Source organism: Magnolia sinica, chromosome 3, assembly GCF_029962835.1.
Source record: "Magnolia sinica isolate HGM2019 chromosome 3, MsV1, whole genome shotgun sequence".
Lineage (NCBI taxonomy): Eukaryota > Viridiplantae > Streptophyta > Magnoliopsida > Magnoliales > Magnoliaceae > Magnolia > Magnolia sinica.
This window is the reverse complement of record NC_080575.1, coordinates 116,476,559-116,496,173: the sequence shown is the minus strand read 5'-3', so window position 1 is coordinate 116,496,173 and position 19,615 is coordinate 116,476,559. Positions and strand designations below refer to the sequence as shown.

General features: G+C 41.0%; 1 protein-coding gene and 1 long non-coding RNA gene across 2 annotated transcripts; one reads left to right on the top strand and one right to left on the bottom strand.

Annotated features, from left to right (window-relative positions):
- Positions 1–9,397: 9,397 nt before the first annotated feature.
- On the top strand, positions 9,398–15,450 carry LOC131240887 (small ribosomal subunit protein bS20c). The gene is made up of 3 exons (XM_058239411.1): positions 9,398–9,637; positions 9,751–9,920; positions 15,025–15,450. The coding sequence occupies exons 1-3, from the start codon at positions 9,463–9,465 to the stop codon at positions 15,247–15,249; spliced, it is 570 nt and encodes a 189-aa protein (XP_058095394.1). The 5' UTR covers positions 9,398–9,462; the 3' UTR covers positions 15,250–15,450.
- Positions 15,451–18,044: 2,594 nt separating this feature from the next.
- LOC131240888 (uncharacterized) lies at positions 18,045–19,320 on the bottom strand. Its single transcript, XR_009168891.1, has 2 exons — positions 19,014–19,320; positions 18,045–18,584 (listed from the first exon to the last, which is right to left on the bottom strand). It is a non-coding gene; the product is annotated as an uncharacterized LOC131240888 (long non-coding RNA).
- Positions 19,321–19,615: the final 295 nt, after the last annotated feature.

Genomic DNA, 19,615 nt, shown 5'->3' with positions numbered 1-19,615 from the left:
GTTATGTTCACCTGACTTCACGTGAGCATAACAAACTATCTCCAAAATCGATCAAATGTATGTATTTGAGATTTAGAGAAACTCAGAAGGGTTTTCGATGTTACGATCCGGTTTCTCGTCGTGTTCGGGTTTCATGACATGTTGTTTTTCTTGAACATATTGCCTTTCATTCATCTCTTCCTCCTCCGCATGCCCCACAATCTCCTGGTCTAACCACCTTTCCTGATATTTCTTTTGCCTCGAGTACTCTCCATTGTCCGTTACAGGTTTACTCCACCACCTATTACTCAACCTGAACCTATTGTACCTGTTGCAGATCCTGAACCTACCTTGATATGTCGTTCCGCTTGTGTACATCGAGAGTCTGTTCGCTTGATATACTCTATGTCTGTCATAAATACTACTCTGGATACTGTCTCTATTCCTACTTCATACACTCAAGCAGCCACTTATGATTGTTGGAAGAAGGCTATGGCAGAAAAACTTGTTGCATTGGATGATAATCATACTTGGGACATTGTCACTCGACCCACTGACCAACAACTAATTGGTAGCAAATGGATTTATTCTGTCAAGCTCAAGTCTGATAGATCATTGGATCGATACAAGGTTCGGCTTGTCGCTCAGGGATACAAACAGGAATCCGGAATTGATAATGATGAGACATTCGCTCCCGTGGCCAAGATGAAAACTGTTCGTACTCTTCTGACAATATCTTCCGTTCGCTCTTAGCCACTTACTCAGATGGATGTGAAAAATGCTTTTCTTCGTAGAGACCTCCAAGAAACAGTATATTTGAAACCTCCTCCTGGCTCTTTAATCCCTGACAATAAGGTATGTCGCCTAAAGAAAGCCCTATATGGCCTCAAACAAGTACCTCGGGTATGGTTCCAACGCTTTCACGATGTTGTTATAGGTGCTGGCTTTACTCAAAGTAATCATTACCCATCCTTATTTTTACGCAGCACAGCTCGCAGAATTGTCATTGTTTTCGTCTATGTTGATGACCTACTTCTGACTGGTAGCGATGCTACTGGCATCTCGACTTTAAAGAAAATTCTGCAATCATTTTTCAAGATGAAAGACCTCGGCTATTTAACATACTTTCTTGGACTTGAAATTTCACGTTCTAAATGTGAGATCCTGATCAGACAGCATAAATATACCAAGAATCTTCTTGCCTTGGCATTATTGACGAATCAGAAGACAGTTCAGACTCCCCTACAACTTAACGTTCAATATGGCCTTGACGATGGTGATCTCCTTGCACAGCTCGACTTATACCACTGTTTGGTTAGTTGTCTGGTTTACTTAACTATGACTCTCCCTGATATTGCCTACACTATCCAAGTCATCAGTCAGTTTGTTTATACTCCTCGGACTCTTCATATGACTGCGGTGTTGCGCAACCTACGATGCCTATGTGGAACTCTATCGATCACTGTTCTTCTCCTCCACGGCGACTCTGGACCTTCGTGCTTATTCGGATGCTGATTAGGCCGGTTGCGCTCTCACACGAAGATCTACCACTGGCTACTATATTTTTCTCAGCACTTCTCTCATCTCTTAGACGTGTAAGAAGTAGGTCATTGTTTCCAAATCAAACACAGAAGCCGAGTATTGGGCGATGTCCGCTGCGTGTAGTAAGCTTGTCTGGTTACGTGGACTTCTTTCCGACTTGGGCATTCCTCTACAGAATCCTACTCCACTCCACGTCGATAATCTAAGTGCCATTTAGATTGCCTCTAACCTGATTTTTCATGAACGAACGAAGCATATTGAAGTTGACTGTCACTTTATCCGCGAGAAATTTTAATCTGGGATCATTTCTCTTCCACATGTTGCATCCCATGATCAGATTACCGACATTCTCACTAAGTTCCTCACTTCTGCACATCACTTATTTCTAGTTGAAAAACTATTACTTGTCAATGACTAGCATTAGTTTGAGGGGGATGTTAGACAGGCTCACATGCCTTGTATACTTTTTGTAGCTAGTATACCTTGTATAGTTCGTTTCTATAGATAGAGGATTCTGATTTTATTATTTTCCCTGTATAGATGACTGTGATCTCTATATATTTAATCCCTTTGGATTGTCTCAAATACAGAAAATCTTTCAGCTTCTCTCTGTTTGCAGGGTCGACCTTAGTTGTAATTTTCATTTTTGACATGATCTCACTCATCGACACACTACTCCAAGAAGTACCCAACTGCTCTCAGTCATGTCAGTGATCCCATCCTTAGTGGGAAGTTACGCTTGTTCTTGCATCCATCTTCCTGCTTATTCTTTGTTCGTTCGTTCGATTATTCGGCTATTACATCTTCGCAAGTCCTTAGTTTCCGAGGCAAAAAAGTGCTCATTTAGAGGAAGAGTCCCGACATCCACAAATCATCTAATTCACACGTGCGTGCACTGTTGGCTGAATAGACGACTTCATTTGCCAACCGATTGGTTAAGCATCGCTCTATCTCTACGCCAAGGGTCAACCTTGATAACTATTTGAACCAGGCCCAATCGGTTATGGCACGCATGCAAAGGAACACATGTACCTCGTGTGGCCAAAAATCACACCAATAAACCCTTCCTCTTTGGATAATAATCCTAATTCCTAGTCACCCAATTTTTTGCATTCTTTAGCAGTGAATCATTGTTTGTAATTGTCTATTTTCATCTATGTTCTTACCAAAATCTGGCGGATTAAATCAATAGCACAGGTTATGCCACGTGGTATGTACAACATGTCCATCTTGCCATGAAGTATCTAAAAAACAGATAAAATATTTGGATGCCACATCAGCCGAGCAATCTCTGGATAAGAATGAATAGCCGTTATGGACACATCAATGCCGAAGCACCTTCGATGAGGTAAGCTACGATCGAGAGAAGAGTAATTGTTCTTTCCTAGTTAGTTACATGTGGAGGCCTCACGTGGGACATCAGTTATCTTCAACCTCAGTAGGAGAAGCTCTAAATAATAAGAGTATACACGAAGATCAAACCGATCAAATCCTCAATTCAAACATAAACCCTTTACCAACGCAATGCTAATGATTATCTTAGCGTAGCATCTTAACTTAGCTCATCCACCGCTCATTGGTCATGGACAATTAGATTAGGAGTAGCATCAGTCTGTCCCTGTGACCTCATCGGACTGACTTGTAGTTTTAATCCAGTAGTTGTAATTTACTTTCATTTGTGTTTGTGTGTCAGACCTGAAGAAAAACCTTAGCTTAGGAACCATCCGCCTACACCCATACGTTGGGTTAACATTAGCTGCAGTAATCCTTGATATTGTCATCATCCTGCTCACCAACATGTTATTGCCGCTACTCTTAACCAGGGCAGGCGATCCCACCTTAGTGGTAAAAGACTATTATTGAACATATTTGGAATCCACATTCATTTCCATTTACTTCCGCTCGTTCAATCATACAACTGTTGCACATTTACAAGTCATTGATTGATAAGACAAAAAGAGCTCATTGGAGGGGGAGCCCCACCTTCCGCAAATCATCTAGTTAAAAAACGAGCGCAAAACTGTTGGTTGAATAGACAATGGTCGATCGACCCAGCATCACTCTATCTCTACACCAAAGGTCAACAGTGATCACGGTTTGGACCGAACCTACATTGGTCTTGGTATGCCCACGCATAGCAAGACAAGAACACACATGGCCGAAGAAAACCACACCAGCAATGTTATTGCCACACTTAGTGGGACAGGTGTATAATTGTTGATTGAATATTAGGACAACATGAGTAGGTGATCTACTCAAAATAGTGAGAACATTGAAGAACATGACCTCAATCAGGCACCTGACACATCTCAAATGCAAGCCGATCCAGAGGTCCCGAATCTTCCACTTTCAATTATCCCGGAAATATGATCATTGTCTCAAAACAACTCTACAAATGTTAATGGAGTTTTGGGAAGTGTCAACAAAAATGCAAGCCGAATATTGATCCGAGGTTCAGGCTAAGTATGTTAGGGCTCAAATTGATGTTATGAATAGGTTGATAACATTCCTTCAAGACACTATGCCCAATTTCCTCCAGTGTAATACGAAAATACCCCAATTCGTCAATACTCCTTCAGAGTCACTGGTTTTTCCTCCACGTAATGTCCGACCATACCCAGTTCTGGTGACATGAAATAGCTACCACTGGTAACCATTAGGAGGAATGGATGAAATGGTCATCTCGATGGCCTAAATGAAAATGATTATGGCGTACCTGTTCTAGGATAATATATGCCGAATAACGAAATACCTAGGGGACATGTTCCACCTACCCAAGGTGTGCAACCTCAAGTGGTTAATTAAGGACTTTAGGATCCAAGAGGAGGTGTCGTGTCACCAACTGGTCGAGATGAATTGATTAACTTGATTGACGAAGTAATTGAACAACACCATAGTCGTCGTGTCAATCGGCATGTTTATCGTAGGTCATATCCCGATTGGGTTGATAGGTACGCTGAGGTACAAAGAGGCACCAAGATTTTAGAATTTTTTTATTATTCTCTAGAGGCACGGGCCAATCTACGGTAGAACACATCGACCATTTTATTGTGCAATGCGGTGAATTCTGACAAATGAGTGTGTAAAGCTGAAGTGGTTCACGAGTTTATTAACAGACACCACATTTACATGGTATATTAATTTGACATCGAATTCAATACAATCCTAGCAAGATATGAAGAAAATTTCTCATGCTCAAATTTATCGAACCAAACCTGAATTCCCTATGGCTAACTTGTCATACTTAAGACAATTATCAGGTGAGTCAATCGAATAATATACTGCTCGGTTTAAAAAAGCTAAGAACAAATGTTGGATTTTCCTTCCAAAAACTCAATTTGTTAAGTTGGTCATACAAGGTTTGGACATTAAACTCTAAAAGAAGTTCGAAGGTATGAACTTTGAGAATTTGGTTAATCTGTCAGATAAAGCAACCAGATACAAATGACTTTTTTGTGCAGAAAACCATCGGAGAAATTCTTCATCGAAAACTTACTACTGTGATCCAAATTATGAGTTAGCTTTGACCGAAATAAACCTCAATAAATCATTCATTTGTACAAGTTTAATGAAATCGGAAGATGAACCATTTCCTTAAGGTCTTAATATCGAAAAAGGGACTGGTCAGCAAAATAGAAGATTGTCCTTTAATATTACCAAAGTTGACGAGATATTTGATCTCTTACTGGCTGTTAAACTAATTAAACTTCATCCAAAGTAGATGATTCCTTTGGCGGAGTAGATGAAGAAAATAGAATATTGTTAATAGCATGAATCTCGATCCCATTCAACTAGAAATTTTGTTACTTTTAGGAACATAATTTAAAACAAAATCGATTTCAAAATACTTAAGTTTTCAAAAAGAGAGAGTGAAGCAATGCTGGTTGACACTGATCCATTTCTCCTAATGATGGAAATCAACATGACAACTATTGATCTTTGAAATGTGAATACCCTTGGAAAAAGGTGAACTTGTACCAACAACAAGGCAACATGATCATCATCCGAGGTATATCAACGAGCAATCAAACCTTGAACTAGGGGGCGGTGTTCATTTGTGGGTTAGTTAGCTAGTGAGGAGAACCGATTATGTGAGCATTGTCATAAAGAAGTCCAACGACAATATTCGCTGGAAATATATTATACGACAAAGAGACGCCAAAAATATATTATACAGCAAAGAGACGGACAAGTTTACACGGTTGCTGTATTGCACATATTCCTCAGGTCGCTCACTTGAAAAGGGAATGGGCCGACCCAAAGGGAAAGAATATTGATACACAATACGACCATAAATGATTAAGGATGGTTAAGCCAACCAATACCACTGTTAATCGATGGACCATAATTGTGCATCCTAAATTCCCACAGTTCCCACCAGAAATGACAAGGACTCAGAAACGTCATTGGACGCATAGCAATGTACTGCAAAATGAAGAAAAAACAGAGACGTTGTTTGAAGATTTGACAAATGAGGCACACAACACGTGGACAGTCATTAATACCATATCCTGTTTCTCATCATCCTTTGTTGAATGACAAGAAATGTGAGGGGGCAGCGTTTATACCAAAATCTAGTAGATCAAATCAAGAACACATATTATGCCACGTGGTATGTACAAAATGTCCGGCTTGCCCACTAAGTATCTAAGAATAGATAAAATATTCAGATGCCACTTCGGCCAAACAATCTCCGGATAAGGATGAATAATCGTTATGGACTCGTCAGTGCTGAAGCATGTTCGATTGAGGCAAGCCATGATTGAGAGAAGAGTAACCACTCTTTCGTAGCTGGTTACACGTGGAAGTGCCACATGGGCCATCGGTTATCTTCAACCTTTATCACAAAAAGCTATAAATAGCAAGAACAAATACGAAGATTAGCTCAATCAAATCCTCATTCCAAACACAAACCATTTACCAGAGCAATGTTGATGATTATCTTAGGTTAGCTCATCTACTGCTTGTTAGTCATGGACTATTAGGTTATGAGTAGTATCAGTCCGTCCCTGCGACCACGTCAAACCGACTCCTAGTTTTAATTTAGTAGTTATAATTTCCTTCCATTGTGTCTATGTGCTAGATTTGAAGGAAAAGCTTAACTTAGAAACTGGCCGCTTATGCTCTTACAATGGGCTGGCATTAGCTGTAGTAATTCTTGGTATTTTCATTGCCCGCTCATTAGTGCACTGCAGTAGATCCTGCCTTAGTGGTAAGAGATAATAACTGATGTTTTTGAAATTTGCATCCATTTTCATTTACATCCACATCCTTAATTAACAAGATATAAAGAGTTCATTGAATGGGGAGCCCCACCCTTAGCAAATCCTCTAGTTGGAAACTAGATCAAGAGTGTTGGCTGAATAGACAATGGCCGATAAACCCAACACTGTTCTATAGAGAGTGATGATCTCAATCAACCATTCAATGCAAGTTTCTCTACATGGATTGTTCTGATCATGAGACCACTTGGCATATCAGCGCTAGTGGGCAGCAACGCATGCTTGACCGTGAGATTGTTCACCTAGAAGCGAAAAAAAAAATCTCACGAACTGTACATTGACACCATTCATGCGAAGTTGAGATGGAATTGATTTTCTAGACCATCAATTGTAAGTCGCATTGTATGGTTGGCGTGATCTCTGATGAGTGAGATATTTACCATTCGATGCATCTGTTATGGGGGAAAACGAATCGACCTGTAGAAGTAGGTCAAGTTAGACACGCCCCGATGCACAATAGAAGATGAGAAACCCGACCGTCGGATTAAGGAGGAAGGTCGGTACGACGAAGATCGGAATGACCAAAGTCGGCACGACCAAGGACGGCCTAAAGGTCGGTACGACCAAGGTCGGCCTGAAAGTCGGCACGACCAAGGTCGGCGTGACCCAGAATGGACTCTCCGAGAGACAACCTGAAGAGGTTATCAGGACTCATGAAGAAGTTAAAGGATACGAAAATTGGACATCATGAAGATGTTCTTCCTAATTGAAAGGATAAGTCGGCAGGCGGGGATGAGCTTATCCAACCTTTTGTGTTATTACATCTATTGTCTGGCCTTATCCGAAGGCTGGACAAATCAACCTCGATTCCCAACTGGCATCCGACCTTATTCGAGTATGCGGTTCAACCTTATTTGAGGGAGTGGTTCGAAGTTTTTGTTTTTGTTTTTTTTTGTTAGCTTGTTAATACACCCACTGTCATTTCACACTTCACTGTTAGCCACCTCCATTAGGGAGTCAGTACCAAGACCTCAGTGTTGAAACGAGGTATCTTTCACTCAGTCTACCACTTGAGCTATGGATATGGGTGTGGAGTAGATCGAAGTTCTCTCCAAGGATCGTGGAGGTTAATCCACAATTAGCTCGGGATCTCAAGATCTCTGCCAAGAATCTTGGGAGAATTCCTAAACGTTAGGAACCTGAATCCATGCACAACACGTACCTACCAAATAAGGAGGTTTCCTCGGATGCATATCGTGTCCTACACCCACCCGGACTGTAATCCATCCAGGCAGGGCTCTGTGGGGCCCACCGTAATGTAAGTATTTTATACAAGTCATTCATCGTTTTTATCATATCATTTTAAGATATGGTCCAAAAAATGAGGCGGGTACGGGGCTTAAATGGACCATAAAGTGGGGAGTGAGCGTCCACCATTAAAAAACTTCTTTGAAATTGGAGAAGTTTCGAATCAAGCTGATATTTGTTTCTTCACTTCATCCACGTCTACATGATCTTATGAATACGTTGGGAGGTAAAAAAAAAAACATCATGGTGGCCCTTAGAAAGGTTTTAACGGTGGGTGTCATTATCACCGTAGCTTCCTTTGGTGTGGTCTATTGTAATTGTGGACCTGCTTCATTTTTAGGATAATACCTTAAAATGATTTGAGAAAAGTGATGAATGACGTGGATAAAACACTTACACCACGGTAGGCCCCATAGAGCCCTACCCAAACGGATTATCGTAGGGACGCAATCCGCATCCGGTTTCCTCCATGTTATGACATCTTCTCAACTATAAATAGGCATTTGTAATGGTGAAAGGTATATACACATACTATTTCTACCCTTAAACCACGTCAACTAGACCCAGGTTCTTTACTTTGGCATCGGAGGGTCCTTCGCTTTAGCCAGGTTCTCCTTTGTCTTCTTTCCGTGTAAGTATTGAAGGTATGAAAAGGGTGGATGGAATTCTTATATCAACTGCATCCACAGTGGGAGCTTCTAGATGAGCGCTCTGGATCATCACATGGCGTGGCATAAGGGGCGAGCAGATTACTCGAGCCTCTTGGCGAGCACCTTGCTAGCCTCTTTCAAACTGCGCGTGGTGCGCAGTAGGAGCGGACTGGGTCAGGTCGAGTTAATACCGAGTTCGGTCAGGCCGTGATCGTGGGGCCTACTTTGATGTATGTATTGTATATCCACGCCATCCATCCGTTTTTTCAGATCATTGTACGGTGTAGGGGCAAAAATGAAGCAGATCCAAATCTCAGGTGGAATACATCACTGGAAACAGTAGTGATTGACCGTTAAAAATTGTGAGCCACAAAAGTTTTGGATCAAACTGATATTTCTGTTTTCCCTTCAAACAGGTCCGTTGTGACCTTATCAAAAGGTTGGATGGCAAATAAATTTTAGGGTGGGCCCTAGGAAGTTTTTAATGGTAGGCGTTCAATTACCACATTTTCCTGTGGTGTGGTCCACCTGAGATTTGGATATGCTTCACTTTCGGTGATAATTCCCTAATATGATCTGAAAAAACGTATGGACGGCGTGGATATACAACACATGCATCAAGGTCGGCCCCATGGTCACGAGCCTGACCGAAGTCGTCGATATTACCTCATCTGACTGAATCCGCTCCCATGCGCGGTGAGCCATTCGTCCTGTTAAAGAAGGGGATTAGGTAAGCTCTAGCAATTCCAGTTCAGAGAGAGATGGCTATTCTTCTCCATCACTGCTTCTCTTCATCTGTAATCGCTCTTCCCAGCAGCGGCATTAGCAACAAACCCAAATCATGTTTATCCTCCGTCAGCGGCAGTAGAAGTTCTTGTTTCTCTTCTCTAAGCTTCTCCAACAATCTCTCCCTCTCCCAATATGGTTTTCTCAAAGGTTTCTCTCTCTCCCTCATTTCATTTTTCCGTTTCTGGGTTTTCCTTCTTTCCCAATTTCAATCCGACTACAACCCAAATCTTATAGGAAATTGCAAATTTTGGGTCTTTTAGGGGGTCTGTCGATGAGGCCAATCGAGGGATCCCCACGCCGTCAGTCTATTGTATGCGATGCCGCTCCAGGGAAAAAGCCAGACTCGGCTGAGAAGAGAGCTCGCCAGGCCGAGAAAAGGCGTCTTTATAACAAGGCCAAGAAATCCGAGGTTAAGACCCGGATGAAGAAGGTAATTCTTTTCTGTATGCTTGTTTAGGTCATTTTGCATTTTTGTAAAATGAGTCTTTTTTTTATTTTCTTTTTTTTGCAGGGGTGGGGTTAGTGGTGGGGATTTTGTAAAAATGGTGTTTAAGTCATGCCCTCTTCTATGAATCTGATAGAGCGGTGTTTTCTTCCATGTATGTTGTTGTTTTGTTTGAACAATGTGAATTGAATTGTGGAAGGGTGGATAGATTTAGTTAAGGGTGTGTTTGGTTGCACCAAATTAGACTGATTGAATTTCATGATATTTAGTGAACCAAATGCACCCTAAAAATGACTGGTCTTTTTCATCTTTTCATTTTGTGGTCAGGTTTAACCAGAGATACTTCAAAATGGTATTGTGTCTGTGTTGCTTTCAAGCGTTAAGGCATGTTTGGATGAACAAGTGAATTGAATTGTGAACATTCGGTTTAAAAGAGAGGAGTAGCAAAACTAATGTTCTTTCTTAGTATTCATAGTGATTATGTGGGCCTTGGGTTGCAGTCATGTTCTGTTTGGGTCCAACTTGAAAGTAAGACAATTGCAACTTAGAACCTAGTCTACTTCATTGGGCTGATTATTGCAGTTCAATATAATATTGCAATGAGGCCTCAATTGGAAGCACAAGTGAATTGGAATGCAAATAGTCGGTTTAAACAAGAGGCAATGACCAAATTTTAATGATGTTTCCTAGTATTCATGATGAGGAAGAGTCCCCAATTTGCAATTACATGTCTTTCATGTCAAAATTGAAAGTAATGCCATTGCAATTCGGTAAGAGCCCAAAACTTCAATGTGGGTTCTCAAGAAGGTAAATTATACTTTTGATCATTTCTATGCTATTAGGTTAATCATTGGAATTCAATTTGAGGGTGCATCCAAATGCACTCTAAGGGCTTTTTTTTTTTTTCTTTCTTTTTTTGAAGACACAGGGTGTCCCCACCTCTTTTTTGAAGTGAGACTAATCCCTACGAATACACGCAATCACCCACAACCACATGTATCGGGTAAAGCCAAGGAGGGGAATTGAACCCTCACCTATAGGGAGCAAACCTATAGTGAAGACCATTCGCCCAAACCTCGTTGCGTGCACTCTAAGGGCTTGTTTTGATAACCATTAGAGCAATGTTTTGATAGGCTAATCTGGATAGATCTTTGCTTGGAGAGACCTATTTGGATACGTCCAACAACGACATGCTATTCCATTGTCTTGGTTATTGTTTGTCAACCACTTTAGAATGGGATAGATGGACAAGTACAAGTGGTGAATATATACATTGACACATTGGCACATGTGGACATGCAAGGCATGTAGGTTGATAGTGGTACATGCACATGTGGGGCACTTGAAGATGCATTGTGACACATTTGGCACCTGTGGGGCTTGAAGATGTACAATGTCACTTCTAGCATACATATGGGCACATTGGCACATGCAACATATGTGGGCACTTGAAGGTTGGATGTGGCATGTGTAGGGTGCTTGAAGATGAATGGTCTCACTTGTGGCACATTAGTACATGCAACAATGTGACACACATGTCTGTAAAAAATAATACTACACCGTTTGTAATGTGGAGGATAGGCTTTAAGCAATTCTTTGTCCAAATTAACTTATATAAGGTAACGGTGATTTTTTTAAAAAATAGTTTTGTCATTCATTTTATTGGAATGTTTGCCCAAGTATATTTACGAAATCATGGATAGACACTTGTAACGATCACCTATGGGACAATGATGAAAAAAACTTACAAAGGATATGGGAGCATGGTGGGATAACCATTTCTTCGAGTGGTAGGGTTCACATAAGCTAGAGGGGATAACTATAGTGACTAGTGAGCCAACTAAAGGGAGGCATGTTCAATCGCATCAGGTAATGGTTGGTGCATGACTCAAAGGGAAATGGCCTAATGACATTGGCTGACAAAGGGAGAACTAAGAGATTTGAAAAGGTGGCTTCATAATCATAATGGATGATGGACTCTATGTGTTGAAGCAGGAACCCAAGGACAGGGTTGTTAGGGGAGAGGACCACCACGTTACAACAACCATTCACTCCACATATAGATAGGAGCAAGACAGCACACTATGGCAGTTCAATTATTCTATGCAAAAGATCATTTAGTGGAGATGGTCACCCTTCTAAAAAAAAATAGTGGAGATTGTCACGGTCCGGACATTTCAAAGAGGCCATTCCATGGACTTAGCCGTTTTTGGCTCATCTTGTACATACGAAGAGAGTCATGTACATAGTAGAATAGTATAGAAGTTCAAGAGGGAACTAGAATCATCTAGATTGGTGCAGAGAACTTTGGGAAGAAGTTTCCATAGTGCTTTAGTGGATTCTTTTAGCTAGATGAGTGTAGAATTATTTAGAGGGATTCTAGAGTATTCCCAACCTTTTGATGAATGCCACATGGTTTCATTCTATCCATCGATGTGGAGTAGGTAGCATGTTCCTAGTAAGGTTCCTTGGATCGTGGGTCCCTCCAATATGTGGTATGGGAAGGGGTACATGCTATGCCAGATATGTTTTTATTGTAATTTATATAAACTGGGTATATGTGTCATAGTTTTATATACGAATTGATATTTGTGATTTTATATATGAAATGATGAATGCTACTATTGTAAATCCCACATGCATAGCATTATATTATATGCATGCTATTGCATAGAACAAAGTATAAATCACTACATTCTAAATATAACTTTACATTACGAGTTAGTAATGTAACCATAATTTTGGACCAAAAAAATAGCAACCTAGATCGCATATCTGAAAAATAATTTCAGACAGAAAAAATAGCAACCCTGATTGCATATCCAGAAAGGTTGGTTCTTGGGCCTATAGGAGGGCTGCTCATTTTGGAGACAAAACTTAGAAAGTTGTAAGCAATTGAGCTCTTGAGTAATAGAAGACTTCTTCACTCTCTCTTTCATGCTCTCTTCCAAGGTGGCTAACAATTGGGTGGTTGGTTGACTCGTCTACAATATCACTAAAATATCTGTTTATGGTTTGTTAAATGCACTTGGCACCAATTCTAAGAAAAATGATAATAGGACTATCTTTTAAAAAAAAAAAAAAAAAAAAAACTTATTGTTACCTTGTATAAACTCATTTGTAAATGAAGTTGTTTTAACCTTATCATCAATAGGGTACATGGTGGAGTATTATTTTTTGTACATGTGACACACATATGAATGTGTCGCAAGTGAGGCCGTCCATCTTTAGGCATTTCACATATGTCCCATCCAACCATCAGTACTCCACATGTGCTAATGCGCCCCACATGAGTGACACACATGTGCCACTATCATCTACCTACACCCTGTATGTCCACTTGTGCTACTGTGCCAAATGCATATGCATACCACATGCGCTTGTCTATCAATTCCTATTCTAGGGTGTTTGACAAACAGCAACCAAGATAATAAAATAGCCTATCCATGCAAGCCTATCTAGATATGCCTTACTTGGACAGATGTGTCTAGAATAGCCTATTAGGATGCAATTTTTTATGGTTACCAAAAAGGCCCTAAGAGTGGAACCTAAATTCTTGCTTTTTTGTACGACTATAGCCTTGGGCCAATAGGATTTTCTGGTTTGTTGCAATTTGAAATAATCCCAATCTATCCATACGAGTTAAATAAGTTTAACTAAGTAGCCTAATCGTCATAATTGAACTACTAATAATTTGTGGGCTTATGTTTCAGGTGTATCTTACAGTTTTAAAATTTCTCGTTGAAGGATTGTTTTTATTTTAATTTTTTTTAATTTTTTTTTCCCATGGAATTGCTTTGACTTTGATGCCAAAGGGATTCCTTATTGTAGCCCGTTTTCAAGTTGTGCTAAAATAAATTCTCTATGGATCATTCGAAACTTCCAGAGCTAGCACCTATGTCATGTGAACATTTATTTTACCTAGGTTGTCTGCCTTCAATGATGACTCCAGTCAATCTCATGTTTCTGGCACAAATTAGGCTTGCAATTGACGCCAGACTTGCTCCATCTCCTCTTCGATAATAGCACCATCCTTGATGGGTTAGGTTTGTGTTATGCAAGGGGGAGCCAGTTGAATATAGGTATATGTCACAGATAGAATTAATGGTGAACTGATGATGGTTTATGATGGATGTGGAAGATTACATTTCATTATTATTTCGATATAGAGAATAGCTGAAGATTTTCTGAGGATTCCAAAAGGAAAGCACTTCCAGGAGCAAATCACCGTAGAGTCAACTAATTAGCAGGAGACGATAAGTCCAAATTAGAAGCTGTTCAGAAACTGGAATAATAGGATTTTTACCCATCCTATATATGTACATGGAGAATTGGTTTTGCTATAACTTCACTGAGTATTCTAGATCTGCTCTTTTGTAGAAGTATCAAGCATATTACAGTGCATGCCCCTTTCTGTGGGATAAATTAACTACCATAGAGATCAAGTGCAGTGAAGGGGATGTCACATGTTTCTACCAAAGCTATCAGTAAAGATGAATCCTATAGGTTGGTTTCTTCAATGACATTATCCATTGCACCCCATACACCTCACCTCTCTATTTTGATCAGTAATGAGAAATATTCGTTAATTCATAAAACCAGAAATAATAGGCAAAAGCCTAAATGCGTGATCTAAAGACCCTATAGAAAGAATTATAGTCGAGCAAATCCTTAACACAAATATATTTTCTTTGCACCATGCACGGCCAATCTATCTGTCATTGTATGTTGAGAACAGTCGAAGCCTTTCCTATATCAGTTGGGACCGGAGAGCGACTGAAGAGGTATGCGGAAGGGAAGCTGCATATTTTACTGATAGCATCTGTTCGCAGTGTGCGCCAGTCTTATTTCTTTTTCTTTGCCCCAAAATGTCTTTTCCTGCCACTAATGCATGCATCCTCCAAACCCCACTGAGCATTGAATGTGGTTAATTGAATTGAGCACATGTTACTATGATTCTCAGTGGTGAATCGGGATTCTAAGTTTTCTTTTTCATTATCAGTTTATTTCTTTGTTTTTATTCAATGACAATGGAAGAAGGGAAAGAAGGACCTGTTGATGCATGCATGCATTTATTGGTGTGTTGAAGGTGTTTGAATCACTAGATGCATTGAAGAAGAAGACAGAAGTGCAGGCAGAAGAAATCCTTCCGGTTGAAAAACTAATAGCCGAAGCATACTCAGCCATTGACAAGGCAGTGAAAGCTGGTACACTGCACAGGAACACAGGAGCACACAGAAAGTCACGTCTGGCTAGGAGAAAGAAGGCTGTGGAGATCCACCATGGCTGGTACACTCCCGCTGCAACTGCCTAAAAAGCTGGTATTTTAAGAACTTTTGTTTTCATGTATGTTTAGTGAGCTGTTTTTTTTTTTTTTTTTTTGCTGTGTTAAGATGTTTTCTTTCCTATGCCATGTACTGATCTTTTTACATTCCATGACTTTTATGTGGGAGGGCTTTATGTGGATTCCACATGGAGGAAATATACAATGTTAAATTGAGTTTTGTGGGGCCCACTGTTTAGTGATCTGATGCTCCTGATGGTGGGGACTCCCAAATCGGGATTGCGTTATGCCACAAGTAGACGATGCTGTTTAATCCAAGTGTAGGTTCTGTGGTGTTTGTTTGTTGGGCATGAAAATCAGGCCTGTGCTGGCTCATGTGTGTAAAAAGCAAAACACAAGCCCGGCCAGCCTGCTCATTGATAGACTTGGTAGACAACAAACTAGCTGCCTGAGATTTAGGTGGCAATTTCAAGGTTTTGGTTTGGGCTCTCAAAGCCAGGTGCCTGTTGGATGGAATGAGGCTTTGGAGTTGGGGTGGCACTCATATACTGCCGATACTGGGCTGCAGTAGGACCTACGTCAATTGTTCATCGGATCCATCTCGTCCAGCCCGTTCTCCCCCTCATACTCCCCGCAGAATCCAAAACTTGGGTTAGGCACAATGAAGGGGAAAATGTAAAATCATGACTAAGACCTTTAAATTCGTGCGGTCCCCTGGCCTGCGTTATTAAAGCATTGGTCCTACTCGTCATTGAAAACACGCATATTAATGTACGCGTACCGGCGTCACGGATTCTATCATCCCTCATTTAAGCAAGCAATCGTACGTGTCAGTGCTTTTTATTTCTGCCACCGGCCCATGCTTGGTAATCCAGACCATTGGTCTATCGTGTCCCGCATGGGTGGAGAATGCCAAAATCTTTTAGATTGGAAGATCCCTGCTCCCAGTATTAGGACTGTTGTATTTTATTTTATTTTTTTCTCTTTTTCCCTAGACCATCAATCTACAGGTCCCCGAATAGAAAGGTCGAGATTGTGCCATCAGGGAGATTTTCGAGTCAGAATCCATCGACGGCCTGATGCAACAGAGATGTTCTGGATTACCGAACCCATGGGCGTCACTTGACGTTGCAATTGCTAATCCAGCGATGCCTCCAGGATGCTGCAGGTCACTGATGTGGTATGCACGTTCGAGATTAAAACTGATCATTCAGTAGCTGTGTAACACTCGATGAAACTCGGATTTTTATTATTATTATTATTATTTTTGAAGACCCCCACCTCTTAATTGGCAGCGTTGGCAGCGTAAAAATGAAAATTAGATGATATATCAACATCAGAAAAGTTCATTTATTGCATGGTAATTGGTAATGACGGTCCAATCAATACTACTTTTGGTTGGTGCCCAACAAATGGTAATCATGGAAATTAGATGATGTATCAATGTCAGAAAAGTTCATTTATTGCATGGTAATGACAGTCCAATCAACACTACCTTTGGTAGGCGCCCAACAAATGGTAATCATACACGTGTGCTATAAGGAGCACAGCACATTGGATATTTTCCACTATTTGTAAAATGTATTCTGCTGGATGTTTAAACTTACGTAGAGAAGTCGTATGGTAGTAGATCTCATCATTGGGCAAACCTAGGGCTGTCAATGGGATGGGATCAGACCAGGATGAGGTCGCTTCAACCAGCACTTATAAAATTTTGGACCTGAAATGTAGACCCGGTCATAACTCATGGCGTTAATGTAAGGTTCCCAGCCCGGCCTGTTGCAGATTACATGGGCCTTTGTTTCGGATGCAGTCTGTGCCTAGAATAGAAAATGTCGTCAGATATATTAGCCTGGTGCTGGCCATTTCTTTTGGGTCTGGAAATCCGGAGCAAGCCAAACTGATGGGGCAAAATTAAACAAAGGCCCGGTAGACTTGACCAGAAGCTCGACAAGCCACCCAGGCCCCACACCCGAGCCTCATCCTAAAATTCAATTAGTTTAAAAAGTCCTTGCTGTTGGATTCGAGGGTGTTTCGGAGAGAAATTTTGGACGGCGTTCATCTATTTGGGTGGGGCATGAATGAATATCGTGCATGATAACTGGTCCAGAGGACCCTATCTCATGGGCATTCTAAAAGAGTCCCGTAAAGGCAAGTCCCGCGCAAAAGAACGGTTACCCATGCGAGAGCTGGCCCACTGCAGATAAACGGATACGATTTTCTTGCGCCTATAACCGATTCCAACTCCATTCAGGGCCAGAAATAAACGAATTGCTATGGGACTTTTCTAAACCATGCAACAAAACGGACCTTTTCTCACTTTTCTTTTGATGTCCATTTGTATGCCAACGATTGAAGGGTCAGGATTGTCCAGAAAATGGACCATCTATCATTTAACCCTATCAAAATGTGATAAACTTTGATACTCTGGCACGTAATCGATGATAATCAGCTACTAAAAGTCAACCTAGAAATTGCGTGGGTTTTTAATTTATAGGTATCGTGAAGAAAAAAACACTACTCGATTATCTGATTATTGAGTTGGTGAACATTCCGTTGGAGGTTAATAATAAAAATATCCACATATCCAATTTCAACAAACAACGGTCCCCCAATTAGGTGTTAGGATTTTTCGACTCGGTTTAGTGTATGCCAGGTGTACAATTTATGAGTGCCCGCATATGAAGCGTCATGCGCAGCCAGAGTATCAAATAACACACGGTTGTCGCATTAACAATCCAACAATTCCAATTCAAACCTAATCTTTACATACCAAAAATGGGAAAGACACGTCAGACACCACATCACATAATAGAGAAACCCCATCAAAATACTTTCTACTAAATATATTTAGGTCTCGAGTCCAACTGGTCGGACTATAAGCTCTGGTCCACCCAGCGGATAACCTTCTACCTTTAGTCTGTGCAAGATCCAACCCGTCCAATAAGTTGGCCCTATCAGGGGGATCACCTTGTAAAAAAATCAAACCATGCTCATGTTTTTGGCTATTTATCAATGGCTGGGCATTGTTTTCTATGGTGTGGCCCACCTGATGAATAGGTATGGCTTTCTTTTTTGCACCAGATGATCATCATGGTAGGACCAACCTGTTGGAACGGTTGGATGTCATATGCACTTAATAAGCTTGAATCTATCCACTGGGTGGACCACACCTTGTGGTCCACCCCGTTGGACTCGGGACCTTCTCAAATAGGAGGAATGGAATATTATTTGCGTTCAAACCTAATCACGCCTTTTAATGTATTTACAAATTACATATGTTGCCGTTGCTTTTGCTTGTTCCGAAAATGCCTTTCAGCTCCCACCCGCTCCTTTTCCTCTACCATCCAGCGAATCCCAGGAAACTGAAACGAACGGCCAAAAATAAATCATCAACATGGGTGTCGTTATCAGACAATCTTGCAATTGCAGGATTCACCGAGGCACTTTCCGTCCGTCGGATCGTAGCTGAATATCATGACCCTCAGCTGGCTGAGGTGGGGGTGTTTTACATAGACAACCCCGCTTCAGGGAAATTTGTTTCGACGATAACAAGGGCGTTAATGTCTTTCGCACACCCAGCCTGATCTTGATTCGCGATCGGGCGATAACCCCCAACTTTTGAGCGCATACACTGAATAATCGGTGTAAACGCTGCGCCGATGGATCACAAAAGAGAAGAAAAGCGACGAAATATAATTGGGAAAAAGAAACCCTAACTTGGCAAAATTCGAACGAGATCCAACGGAAGAAATAAAAAGGAAAAATCAAGTAACGGTTCTGATCATCTTTACCTTAAGGATCGGATCCCGATGTGCTTGGAGAGAGCGTGGAAGAAGAAATTCGCTCCGTGGAGGAACACGACGACTCCTGTGCAACCCAGTAGAAAAAATTCCAGCATCTTGCTCTCGCTTTTCTAAAATTCGGCAACAAAGCAGTGAAGGTCCTGAAGGAGAAGGAAAGTCGGTTTGGAATGCAAGTGCGCTCTTCCCAGCTCCCCCAACAGCACTTCGTCCGAGGAGTCTGTAGCTTTTCTCTCTCTTATACGCAGGGGATTAGTTACGTGGTTTTCCATTCCCCACATGCACCTCCACACGCGGACATACGTGCCAAAATGACATGTGTATCGGATATCCGATCCGTGCGTCAGGTGGGACGCATTGTATGTATCATCTTTGTATAAAAATCTATGTGTTTAACTATCATTTAGGATAAAAAATAACGGACGGCCTAGAAAAACTTGCAAGTTTTTATCTTTACGTACACGTGTTTTCTACCTGAAATCTGAACAACCTGAGTTGTTTGGACGGATGGATTTCCATGTACCGATGTCTGGTATTACCTTTTGCACGGATCAGGTTTTCTATGCACGTGTTAGGATGGGACTCGTGGCTGC

What these genes read in the sequence shown, in the direction of transcription:
- LOC131240887 (XM_058239411.1), top strand. Translation starts at nt 9,463, where the DNA reads ATGGCTATTCTTCTCCATCACTGCTTCTCTTCATCTGTAATCGCTCTT. An exon ending in CCAATATGGTTTTCTCAAAG is followed by an intron (nt 9,638 to 9,750) that starts GTTTCTCTCTCT and finishes TGGGTCTTTTAG; the next exon opens with GGGGTCTGTCGATGAGGCCA. An exon ending in TTAAGACCCGGATGAAGAAG is followed by an intron (nt 9,921 to 15,024) that starts GTAATTCTTTTC and finishes GGTGTGTTGAAG; the next exon opens with GTGTTTGAATCACTAGATGC.